General features: G+C 43.1%; 1 protein-coding gene across 27 annotated transcripts in view; it reads left to right on the top strand.

The window, feature by feature from the left end:
* The window catches only part of RBFOX2 (RNA binding fox-1 homolog 2), a 289,113-nt gene that overhangs the window by 178,410 nt on the left and 98,639 nt on the right, over nucleotides 1–12,064 (top strand). Inside the window, exon 1 of one of the 27 annotated variants that reach the window (XM_045062306.1) lies at nucleotides 7,143–7,405. The exons of 24 other annotated variants lie outside the window; for them this stretch is intronic. In XM_045062306.1, the coding sequence (XP_044918241.1) occupies nucleotides 7,379–7,405 (27 nt within the window). In that variant the 5' untranslated portion in view covers nucleotides 7,143–7,378. Of the gene's footprint in view, nucleotides 1–7,142; nucleotides 7,406–10,767; nucleotides 10,873–12,064 lie in introns of those variants that run through there. 2 more of the 27 variants (XM_019835487.3, XM_023257442.2) reach the window with 2 other exon arrangements.

Here is a 12,064-nt window from a genome sequence, read left to right as displayed (position 1 = left end):
TCTGTCATATTCTTATACTTAGTTAAATTAAAGCTCCTCACTGGATAACATGTGTGGTTCTGTACTGATGCATTATGCCATTGGAAATCATTGAGGATATGGCTGAACAGTATTTTTTTTAATTAAAGATTTGGCACCTGTTTTTTAAATTGTTTCTAGAATTGCTAGTGTTGAGATAACGAAATAAAGTAAGTTCTCAACATAAGGCAAAAAAGTATTTTCAGAACTTGACCATTCATTGCTCTTATTGTTAATAAAATCACGCCTATATTAAGAGTACGCAATTGAAATTGGTTATCTTATTAGTTATGATTTTTGTAGAGCCAAGTCTAGACCAAATCAGGTTAAAATACAGGCAGAGTAAATAGATAGGGGCTTGCTTGCTATGATTTAAAGGACAATGACTATGGTCTCCCTGCCCAGAAAAAAAAAAATCTATTTATTGAGAAACTATTTCTGAAATTATTCTTTTGAATTAAACATTACTGCCTCTGGCTGGATGTTTAAAATGTAACTTGTTAGGATGGCTACTGTAAAAAAAACAAAAACAAAAAAAATACAAAATAACAAATGTTGGCAAGGGTGTGGAGAAATTAGAACCCTTGTACACTGTTGGTAGGAATGTAAAATGGTACAGCTGCTGTGGAAAACAGTATGGTGGCTCCTCAAAAAATTAAAAATAGAACTCCCATCTGGCCCAGTGTTTCCATTTATGGGTATATACCCCCCCCCCCAGATGGAAAGCAAGGTCTCAAAGAGATATTTGTGTACCCGTGTTCACAGTAGCGTTATTCACAATAGCCAGAAGGTGGAAGCAACAACCCAAGTGCCATCAGTGGATGAATGGTTCACCGAAATATGGTAATACGCACAATGGAATATTATTCTTTAAAAAAAAAAAAAAAGAGGCAAATTCCAACATAAGCTGCAACATGGATGAACCATGAGAGTAGTCCTGCTGAGTGAAATGAGCCGGTCACAAAAAGACAGGTACCATATGATGCCACTCATATGAAGTACCTAGGGTAGTCCCATTCCTAGAAACAGAAAGTGCAGTGGTTGTTGCCAGGGGCTCACAGGGACAGGAAGAATGGGGAGTTATTGTTCAATGGATACAGAATTCCAGTTTTAAAAAATACAGAGCGTTCTGGAGACGGATGGTGGCAATGATAGCACATTACCAATCTATATGATACCAGTTGACCCTTGAACAAGACAGGTCTGAACTCTTTTGGTCCACTTTTATGTGGATTTTTTTTTTTACAGTTTTGTAAAGATATTTTCTCCTTCTTATGGCCTTCTTTTTTTCTCTAGCTCTATTAAGAGAATACAGCATATAATACATTCAACGTACGAGATACGTGTTGATCGTCTCTTTATGTTATCTATAATGCTTCCAGTCGACAGTAGGCTATTAGTAGTTAAGTTTTGGGAGAGTCAAAAATTGTACATGGATATTCGACTGCGTGGGGGATGAGGGCCCTTAACCCTTGTGTTATTCACCAGTCAGCTGTACTAGAAAATCACCGAGGGTAAATTTTATGTTATGTGTATTTTACCACAGTACAAAATATCAAGGGGAAAACATAACCCTTGTGGCAGGTTAGGGTTTCTCTATTATCACCGTGTGTCCTGAGGCACCCACTGAACACGTTGGCACCAATTACCGTTTTGAGGTGAATGGGGCAGTTGGAGGAAGAAGAAGCGAGGTCTTCCATTGTAGGGGGTGTAGCCAAGTGTTTGAGGGTTTCGGACAGCCAAATACAGCTTAAGGATCTTAGGCATCTGGAAGATTGGGAGACAGAAAGCTGCCTGTCTGAAAGCTCCATTTGCCTACAGCACGCTCGGGTCTGCAGAATGTTGTGGAGTGAATTAGCCCACGGCTGTCCACTTCTTTGGGGGAAGGCGACCTGGATGAGGTGCAGGGAACATATGTATTCCTTAATTTCTCATTTTGAGAATTTTTTTTGAGTGCCTACCATGTGTCATGTACTGTGCCAGGCACAGGGATTTGGTGGCGAAGAAGACAGGAGAACGTCCAGTAATTTAGTCGGAGACACAGCGAATTTAGCATTGGGGAAGCAGCAGACCCATCGCAGTTGGCATAGATTCACCAGCTGTTATTATCTTGATAATCTGGTTATGGATAAATTTGTTTATATCCCATCCCATTTTCATATTTGTCTAAGATTTCCTTAATCTCTCACTGAATACAGAGAATGTGTACATAATTTCAGTTGTATGTGTGACTTTAGTCGAGTAGACTTTGGGATTTTTTTTTAAAGATACAAGAGTATGTTACTCAAATCTAGATACTAACTTGTAAAGTAACGTTCTCTAATTTTTCTAGCCTCACCTATGTCTTAGATAAGTATGTTATTTGGGGTGTCGTTCTAAAGGTTTGACTTTTGAGGGATAAGAAATAAATAGGAGGGTTTATTCAGGTTTTATAAGCATATAAGATGCTTCCCTCACCTTTTTTTCGAGAATGGGTTCTATGTAACTGAACCATGCCTAAACTAGAGGAAAGAAGTGGGGAAATAATAGAATTACCCTTAATTTGGCTTCATTTATGCTAAAGGGAATGTGGGGGGAAAGGATATTAAAGTGGCATCGTGGGGCGCCTGGGTGGCTCAGTCGGTTGAGCGGCCGACTTCGGCTCAGGTCACCATCTCGCGGTCCGTGAGTTCGAGCCCCACGTCGGGCTCTGTGCTGACAGCTCGGAGCCTGGAGCCTGTTTCGGATTCTGTGTCTCCCTCTCTCTGACCCTCCCCCGTTCATGCTCTGTCTCTCTCTGTCTCAAAAATAAATAAACGTTAATAAATAAATAAATAAATAAATAAATAAAGTGGCATTGTGTTAGAGATGCTTCTGGGAGGGCATTTAATATCTATTAGGTGTAAATTGTTATTTACATTTAGGGTTATTGTGTGGGGGCGTGCTGTGAAAAGCTTTTATACTAACAGGTTTTTATTATTTCAGGAAATGCTATCCCTTTAATGTTGCTTTTCACTTGGGTGTCAGAGGCAGCCTGGGAAAATAGGAGCAAAACCTCCCTTCTAGCCGGGGGACTGTTGGATCTGCTTTTATAGCGTTGCTGGTACGTGGGTGGAAGGTACGGAAGTTGAGTCACAGCTGATGTCAAATTGTGCAGAGCGGGAAGAGCACCTAAAGTTGTGAGTTTTGGGTTTTGTTTCGTTTCGTTTTGTTTTTTAATCAGTGGGCATCATTTCGTCTAGAATCTGAACTATTCTACGAAAGTGAAAACTGGGGCCTTTCTCCCACTCTCCTTTTTTACCTCTTCCTTTTAACTTCACATTTCTAAGATACCGAAGTAAATTTGTAAATTTGAACATATTCCCAAGTACCCTTTTGGGAGAAAAGAACACTTTTATACCGTTTTGATAACAGCATGGATACTCTTCATTCTCAGGTGCCCATGTATGTGAAGTAAGTGGTTAGAGCTAGAAATCAAGGCATTCTTGTTTGATTTCAGCAAACATTTCTTCATCAGCTGTGTATTCAGGCAGTGCGTTAGGAACTGGCGATACGGTATGAAACGCACAATTCCTGCCCTCAGGTCGTTCACCGTCAGTAACCCCAACAGTTAGGAACCGTCGGCTAGGTCCCAAGGCATAGGGAGAAGGGGTACCTAACCTGGATGTGGGAACAGGTAGGGCCAGGAAATGCTCTAGGGTGAGGGGGGATCGCTGAAGTGAGCTTTGGGAGATGAATTAACCAGTCAGCCAGATAGAAGGCCATATTCAAGGGAGTAAGAATGTGAAACAGAAAAGAACAGAAACGCGGTGTCATTGCGGAATGTGGGTCAGTGTGCTAGGAGCAGAGAAGAGCGCTGGGTGGTAGGGGAAGAGGGGATCAGAGAGTAGAATGAGGCCGGGTGACGCGGTAGGCACCTAGTAAGAGTCAGACCTTCCCCCCCTTTTAGGCTGCGGGGAATAGTTGAGGATTTGAATCAGGGAAATGGCATGGTGGGATTTGCACGTAGAAAGAGGTCCCTGGTGGTGGTGAGCATCTCGGACAGGAAGAATGGCAGATGGGAGGCAGAGGGCGAAGTAGGAGGCTAGATACCAAATCACGTGGTCAGAACTGAGTTTGTGGTTCTAGGGACAGAAAGAAAGGGCAGGTTTCATAGAAATCAGAAGGACTTCCAGTTTGGTGTGGTGTCGAGTGAGAAGGAGGATCTTGGAAGGAACCCAGACATTCCATCCCAGAAAATGCCCTGGAATGAGTTGCTCCTTGGTACCCTACCGGGCATATTCAGCCACGAGGGCACTCCGGTTGTTTTGCTGGGTCAGATCCAGGCTGTTCAACGGCACCTTCTTTCTCTTGGGCCCCAGGGAGCAAACTGTCCTCTGTAATACAGGCCTTGAAAGCCAGGGACACACTTCAAAATATCCTTCAGTTTGTTCAGTGCTCATTATGATGCTGTTATTCGGTGTTTATGAGAACCATCGTAATATTTATTTGGATGTTAGCTCATACTAACTCTTTCTTGTGGTAATGACTGTTCTAAGCTCATCTGCCATATAAAATGTTGGTCCTACACGTACGAAAGAAGCATGAATACCAGGCCAAAGGAAACTTGCGTCCGAGCCCTCGTCCTGGCCTTTTTGCATGTAGGGATTCCTCATTTGCCTCTATATTTTAAAAAAGATTTTTGGGGGGACATGTTGTCTTTTTTAATGTACAGAGGCTGCAGTCACACACAAACTTCAAGAGAACTGTGACTTTCGTGAGGGTGGTGAATGCGTGATGGGGAGTGGGGGACTCTGTCTTGCTTAAGGTGTTTTGCCCCTAGCACTGTAGTGGACTAGCGGATTCAGAGAATGGCATACGGTGATTCTCAGGTTTGTTTCTTATACTAGAACTGAAAACATAAGTAATTCTCCCATAAACGTGATTGAGATTTTTCCCAAAGTCCACTGGGTTGCCTTTGCTTCCAGTGAAACTCACCCACCTCTTTTCTGCTTACTCTGTATTTTTTTTTTAAACTCGACTGCATTTATCTCCTAACTGGCTTTGCAGTTACAAATTGAGAAAATGCAAGGTGTTCTCCCTTCCAGATCATTTCTAAAAACGTTAAATAAGAACAAGCCTAGTACTGATCTATTCCTTTTCTCCTAGTTGTTCCCTCCTCACCCCCAATGTTTAAAGGTCCCATTCTTTGGTACACATTTCCTTATACATTGTGGATTATACCAAAAGTATGCAATTATCTGTTAAATGCCCGGAATAGTGCCCGACTTATTGTAGGTATTCAGCAAATGGCTGTGCTTATGCCAGTTTCTTCAGGTTCTCCAGATTGGTGGTTCCTGTGTTCTTTTCAGAATTGTTAAAATGATTATTAATGTGTGTAGGAGTATGATGATGTTATATTGGGCAGTGTGCCAAACCAAGGCTGGTTATGCATTTTGCTAAACAAATCCTCGTAGAGATAGCAAAACACTATGCATTCTCAGTGTGATTTGTGATTTTAAATTTTGATTTCTTTCGTATATATCTTACACATAGGAAGCTTAATTTTAGGATTAGTCTCTTTGCCTTTGGGTAATCTATCAGAGATTATAATAATAAACACATAATGAAAATACAAATAAAATCCCTTTTTTAATGTTTATTTATTCATTTTTTGCGAGAGAGTGAGAGAGAGTGCAATCGGGAGGGGCAGTGAGTGGGGGGAGGTGGACAGAGGATCTGAAGCAGGCTTTGTGCTGACAGCAGAGAGCCAGATGCCGGGCTCCAGCTCACCAACTGTGAGATATGACCTGAGCGAAAGTTGGAAGCTTAACCAACTGAGCCACGCAGGAGCCCCAAAATCCTTTTTTTTTTTAAGTCATTTATTTTGAGAGAAACAGAACGTGTGAGCCAGGGAGGAGGAGGAGGAGGAGGAGGAGGAGGAGGAGGGAGGTGGAGGGGGGGAGAGAGAGAGAGAGAATGAATCTCAAGCAGTCTCAGTGCTCAGCGTAGAGCCCTCCCCCCCAAAAAATCTTCATTTTTATGTGAAAGTGATAAACACCGTAAGTTCATCATCCACACAGATTATTTTATTTGAAAATTTAATAATTTAAGGTAGAGAAATTATGAAATTTACGTTGGGAACTTAAAGACCAGCAAGAGCACTTGTAAAGGGCAGAATCAGGACTTAGACTAGGACTTCTGGACTGAGTCACACCTTTATGCTTTTTTTCACTCTTGTTTTAGTAAGAAAACATTAAAGAAACGCTTATGTTCAGTAAACATTTTCCCAAATCTTTTATATCTGTAGCACATGGTAGTAAGAATTACTGTTTACAATGATGGCACAGATGCCCAGTGTATAGATAAGAAGGAGTTTATGATTTTCAGTAGAGGCTGAAATACCGAGGGAGGGGAACACAAAGGGCAGATTCTCAGTTAACCAGGATTTGTAATGAACCTGGAAGCCTTAGGCAGTCAAATTTGCATACACCTTCCTATAGACCTTAAGTTTCCTAAGCAGTCTTGTCTTGTTTATAGACACTTTTTTCAGAATTTTTTCAGGTTTTTAACAGTAGAAAAAAATAAGCACTTCTATTACCTTCCTCCTGTCTTTTGGTCCTTTGCAGGCATTAGACTGGTTTAGGACAGGCAGATTCTTGCCGGTTCCCATTCCTTGAAAACCTTCCTGTAAGTGGTCATTCAGCTTTTCACATCTTTCATTAAATCCACTACAACTATAAACTGTACATCAGTGGAGATATTTTTTAAATACTTTTTGTTTCATTTCTTGTTTAATTATCAGGTATTCACGGGTGGAATAGTTTAAATCTGTATTAACTATGGTGAGCTGCTGTGAATGCTTCCAGTGCTGTGTAATTAATGCCCCCATAACAGATATTCATTCCTTAAAATATGCCTGCACATGGCGCCTGCCCCTCCCTCTCTCTCTCTCTCTCTCTCCACACACACACACACACACACACACACGCACACACGCACACACGCGTGCGCAAAGCACACAACAAACTGCCATTCTCCAGCAGGCCTGTTTCTGGAGTTGGGAGATGTCAGCCTGCCGGGAGGGGGTGGGGGGAGGAGGAAGAGGTGGGGCTCTACTCTGATTAATTACCTTAGGCATTCAGGGGTGGGGCTTCCTTCAGCCATCTGCCTGAGATATGGGAGGGAGCTGGAGAAAGAAGGAGGGGGAGAGACTGCCAGAGAGGAAGAGAAAAGAAAGGAAGAAACGCTAGAAAGAGAAAGGAAGGAAAACGGGATAAAGGGAAATCAATCACCCGCCCTTAAATAGCTGGCTTGGGGGGGGGAGGGGGGGAAGGAAAGCTGTGGAGGTGGGCCCCAGCACGACCGCCCTGAAGGGTTCATCATCTGTTCCGTTTGGTTTATGGAGAAAAAGAAAATGGTAACTCAGGTAAGATTGTGTTTCCTCCGTGTGTTTCTTTTCTGGTTTCTGGGATCTAAGTAAAGATATGGGGGTCGGGTATACTAAACAGAGTTTTAATAATGATTGTCTTCCCAGAAAAGGCCAGATTTATTGTTATTAACTGAAAAGTGTTAGTCTGTGTCTGTTGAGGGGGGGGGGGAGAGGGAGAGAGAGAGAGAGAGAGAGAGAGAGAGAGAGAGAGTGTGTGTGTGTGTGTGTGTGTGTGTGTGTGATGTGTCCGTATCCTTTTTTCTCTCCCCCTCCCTCAGCTCCATAGCAGATTCCTGTTTCCTGTTCTGTGCAGCTGTAGCTCAGGAAAGACCCTGTGGGGATTTGTCTACCTCTTTGTCTTGGTTCTGAGAAGAGGGAGGGAGAGAGACTGCAGAGGTAGGAAGAGATTCTTACAGACTGCCAAAAAGAGGGGAAAGGGACCGACTTCCTTTTAAGAATTGCAGAAGAATTTGTGTTCTAGGGAAATCTGATTCCTGATTCACTCTGGTTTCTCAGGGCTGGCTGTGGAATTGCAGTTTCGCTGCCTTCGCTCTACATGGCTTGTTAAAAATGAAGGCTAGAAAAATAGGCTTCGTTTTCATGGCTTTGTTACTGGCAAGGAATGTTTTCAGTGGGAACCCTGGGAATATCCAGGTGCAGCTGAGGCAGGTCGAGCTCCCCCCGAGAGGAGAACAAATCTGAACGGATAAGTGACAATCACACGGGCATTAAAAGAAAGGCATTTGAAGGAGAGGGAGTCGGAAATGGAAGATCTCTCTCTGCTCGCTCTCCCTCTCTCTCTGTCTCTCTCTGTCTCTCTCTGCCTGTCTTTGGTTATGCCAGGCAGTATCTAATCTGCATTTTACCAAGTCATTCCTGACAAACGGAAAGGTGAATAGCCTTCCATGGTTCCCCGGGCAGTGCTCTTTTTCTCATTGGCACCTTCTGTGTGTTCCTTTACCCTTTTTCCTTTACACGTAGATAGGGAATGATGAGGCTGTGGTTGGAGTGAAGTCATTTGCATGGTCGAGCCTCCCAGTCCTTCAGGCTCAGACCTAGGATCGGTGTCACGCCAGGCTTTTATGCTCTGTAGGGAAATTTCATCACTGGACAGTGCTTTCCTTTTAAGGAGGTTGCCCTTTTTTTGTATTCTCTCTTCTCTTTTCCTCTCCAAGTTACCACCACCGGAGGGCGAGAGAGTCGACTAGCTCTCTGGATAGAGGCATCATTTTAGGGGCAGGAACAGTGTTCCGTTAAATGTTATATAATGCCCTGCAGTGCTGTTTGGAAAGAGGGAAAGCATCAGGGAGATTCTGCCAACATGACCTAGAGGGAAGGGGAGTTTCAAAGAATGTATCTTTCCAAAGTAATTTTTCACCAGATCTGAGTTCAGAGATTATCGAGAAACCCCTCCTCTTTTGGAAAGGAGAGAAATCTTGGAAATATTTTCTCTTCCACTTATCCCTTCGCTGTCAGCCTAATTAACTCTTTTAAAATATTGCTTTACTTTTTAAAAATTTCCATAAAAGAGAAGACCTATTTCTGGATTCTCTTTGTTGCTTGGGAGATGATACTTCTTAACCTTGGAGCCCTCATTCAATTTTCATTAACTGGCAATATTACAGGGCAACAGCTCTCTCCTTTCTCAGCTATTACTGAGGGCTTTTCAACTACTTGACTTTTCATTTTATATATATTTTTAAATCACTGAAAGAGTTCTCTAAAGTAGTGCTTTTTATAATCAGAGGTTTTCTGTGGCCTCTTGGAACATGTGCCCTGAGTTTCTGGAGGAGCGTGTGTAAAACACAAGTTAGAACGCATGCTTCTGCACACTTAATATTGTGATCTGAATAATTGGTATGTAAGGAAACTGTAGTTTTAGCAAGTGAAGCAGAAGTGAGAAATAGAAACGGGGAGATTTCTTGGTGGTTAAGAATTCTAACAGATTTAAAATCACGGTGATCGTCTCAGGATGTGCAGGATGCTGAGAGAGGAAGTTGCTCGTTTTTGCCCACCCCGAATTTCTACAAGCGGGAAGTGCAGAATACCAAATTTGTGGATTTTCCGTATGGCAGCATTTTTGTTTTGGTGTGTATACTTTCTGTGTCAGTGTAACATACATAGTTGTTAGTAATCTAGAAAAGAAAAAAAAATGAAAGGAGACAACCAGATGGGCCAACTCTTTCTTTGTCCTTACAGGTTTGGGGGTTTTGGGTTTTTTGGTTTTGCTTTGTTTTGTTTTGATTTGGTTATTTTTGTTTTCCGTTTTTCAAGCCAGACATGTAATCCTAGTATTTGATAATGATCTGTCACATAGACTTTCTGAATATAAAACGCGTGTGCCGTTTAGGGTTTGGTTTATCAAAGTTAAATGGCTTATTATAGCATAGTATTTACTGTCTTGACTAGTATATTAAGAAAAGTATTTAGGTCTGTTTTTATCATTTTGTCACCTCGGTTCTTTGCATATTGGATCTTGACGTTCCTGTATCCCTTAATTTTAAATTAACTGCTCACTTGGTGGAAGAAAGGCAAAGTGCTTTCAGATCGATATTAGATCCATATCAGCAGTTGCTCCACGGGTGCACCTTATTATTATATCGGCTGTGGTTTTATGAGGCCCCTTTTTGGTATAATTAGCAAACGGCTCTGCCGTTTACAGTAGGTAATCAGTGTTTTGCCTTGCAAGAAAAAGCAAAAGACAGTTTAATCACAAAATTCTATTATCCTAGACAGACATGCCCAGGTGACTTTTTAAAATATAACTTCAGGTCTACCCGCTGTTCGTGTGAATGGTGTAGGTGTATTTATTTCTCTGAGATACTCTTGTTATTTCTGAGCAAGTGACCCAAATTACTACATCCCTTCACATCTATGAAAATAACCATGTAGAAGAAGTCATTCTTGTAATAGGTATAAAATTAGAAAAACAAAATTGCGGTCGACTTCAGTGAATAAGAAAAATGGTTGGCCTGACATAGACTCAGTTACGCTATTTGTTCTGGAAGGGGAAAGTCTACCAGGCAGAGAGGAGAAAGGTTGTACGGTGTGGTGGATGTGAAAGAAAATTTTTGTACTCTCCTGTAGCGTAAGACTGCCAGTTTCTGTGGAACACAAAGCCCTCCCTTTCTTGGACAGCTCAGTGCTTTGCTGGCATTTTCTTCAAAATCTGTTTTCCATCAGGACCGAGAGGAGGGAAGGTGTTAAGAATAAGGGAGGTTGGAAAGGGGGCTGCTGTTCCTTTAAATAGTGCAGGGAGCCCATGTGGCAGCAGGCCGGCTCTGGAGTGTATTCTTTTGTAATGAATCACCAGTTCCATTGTCTGCTATCTCCCCTCTTTGTAGCTGGAAGGCTGAAGTCTTTCACCTGAGCTGCTGCCCCGTCGCTCTTCTGTTCCTGGGTGGTTGGGAGAAGAGGAGAGGGAGGGTGTTCTATGCTTTAATTAAAGACAGATAACTGAGCAGGTATGTTTTGCTTTGTTTCATTTTCCCGTGTCCTTTCTGGGTTTGGTTTTTTGGAAATGAGCCGGAGTAGGGAATCAGTTCTGAGATTTAGCTACGCGTAGTCCATTTTCTGTGGATTTTGGAAGTACTCGGGGATTACTCAGTCTCCATTTTGTGGCCTTGCTTCAAAGCCCTTCCATTCTCTTGCCGGCCGGTTCCACCCGAACCTCATCCCAGCCTCCATGCCCAGAGCCTGGGCCCACACGGTTTGTTTTGGCACACTTTCCACTTTCTACGGGCTGCGCGGGACTCTGGGAAGTTGGGGGTAGGTGCAGATTGTGGGCTGGAGACTAATTTATGTTCCTTTACAATGAACCAAAAAAAGGCTCACTCTTTGCGAAGATTTGGTTTCTGGCGGAATTCTTGTACACTGCTCCGTATCTTTACTTCTAACCATTTCCTTGCCAAAGCCAAGATGGGCTCTTGAAAAATATTGCTGTGCTAAAAATGACTAAGCTTTCCTGAAAAGATACCCAGAATTCCATAAATGTGATTAAATCTGAACAATTTGGACTCGGTAGATGATTCTCTTCTTCCCAGCCACCCCCCTACCCCCACTCCCACCACCCAAACACACACCTTTTTGCCCTTCCCTTTTTTTTCTTTTTTTCCTTAACCTTATCTTTCTCCTTAGTGCTGCAGTCCAGACTAGGTAAGCCTTTGATAATCTCTGCAAGTTTGCATTGTCACCGAGGACGTCTCCGTGCGGCCAGGTAAATGGCGCTCTTCCTCCCTCCCGGTGACAGCGCCCGGCGGAAAGTCTTGTGCTCTTCCCTGGGATTTTCAGACTCCTGTCCGTACGGATGGCCATGTGGAAACAGCTTCATCTCTCCTTTGACTTGTGGTCTGTGGAGTCCTCAGATGAAAACATCTCTTTGGGTGATTCCTCACCTTGGGTGGTTTCTCGGGCATCTCTGTGCCCGTACTCAGGTGGTCACCTGTGATGATTCAGCTCCTCTGCCCAGTGGCCCTTTTCTGGTGTACCATTCCTCCCTGGAGCCCGACGTGGCTGGTGTCCCAAGGCATCTCGTCCTGGGGCCGGAATCCCTCTCTCTTCCTGTCTCATCGTTCCCAAACCGCCCGCCCCCCCCCCCCCCCCCCCCCCCCCCCCGTCTTCCTTAAACTTTCTTCGCAACACTGGGGCTGTGAAACA

This window comes from Felis catus, chromosome B4, assembly GCF_018350175.1.
Source record: "Felis catus isolate Fca126 chromosome B4, F.catus_Fca126_mat1.0, whole genome shotgun sequence".
Classification (NCBI taxonomy): Eukaryota; Metazoa; Chordata; class Mammalia; order Carnivora; family Felidae; genus Felis; species Felis catus.
This window is presented reverse-complemented; position numbering and strand designations above follow the sequence as displayed.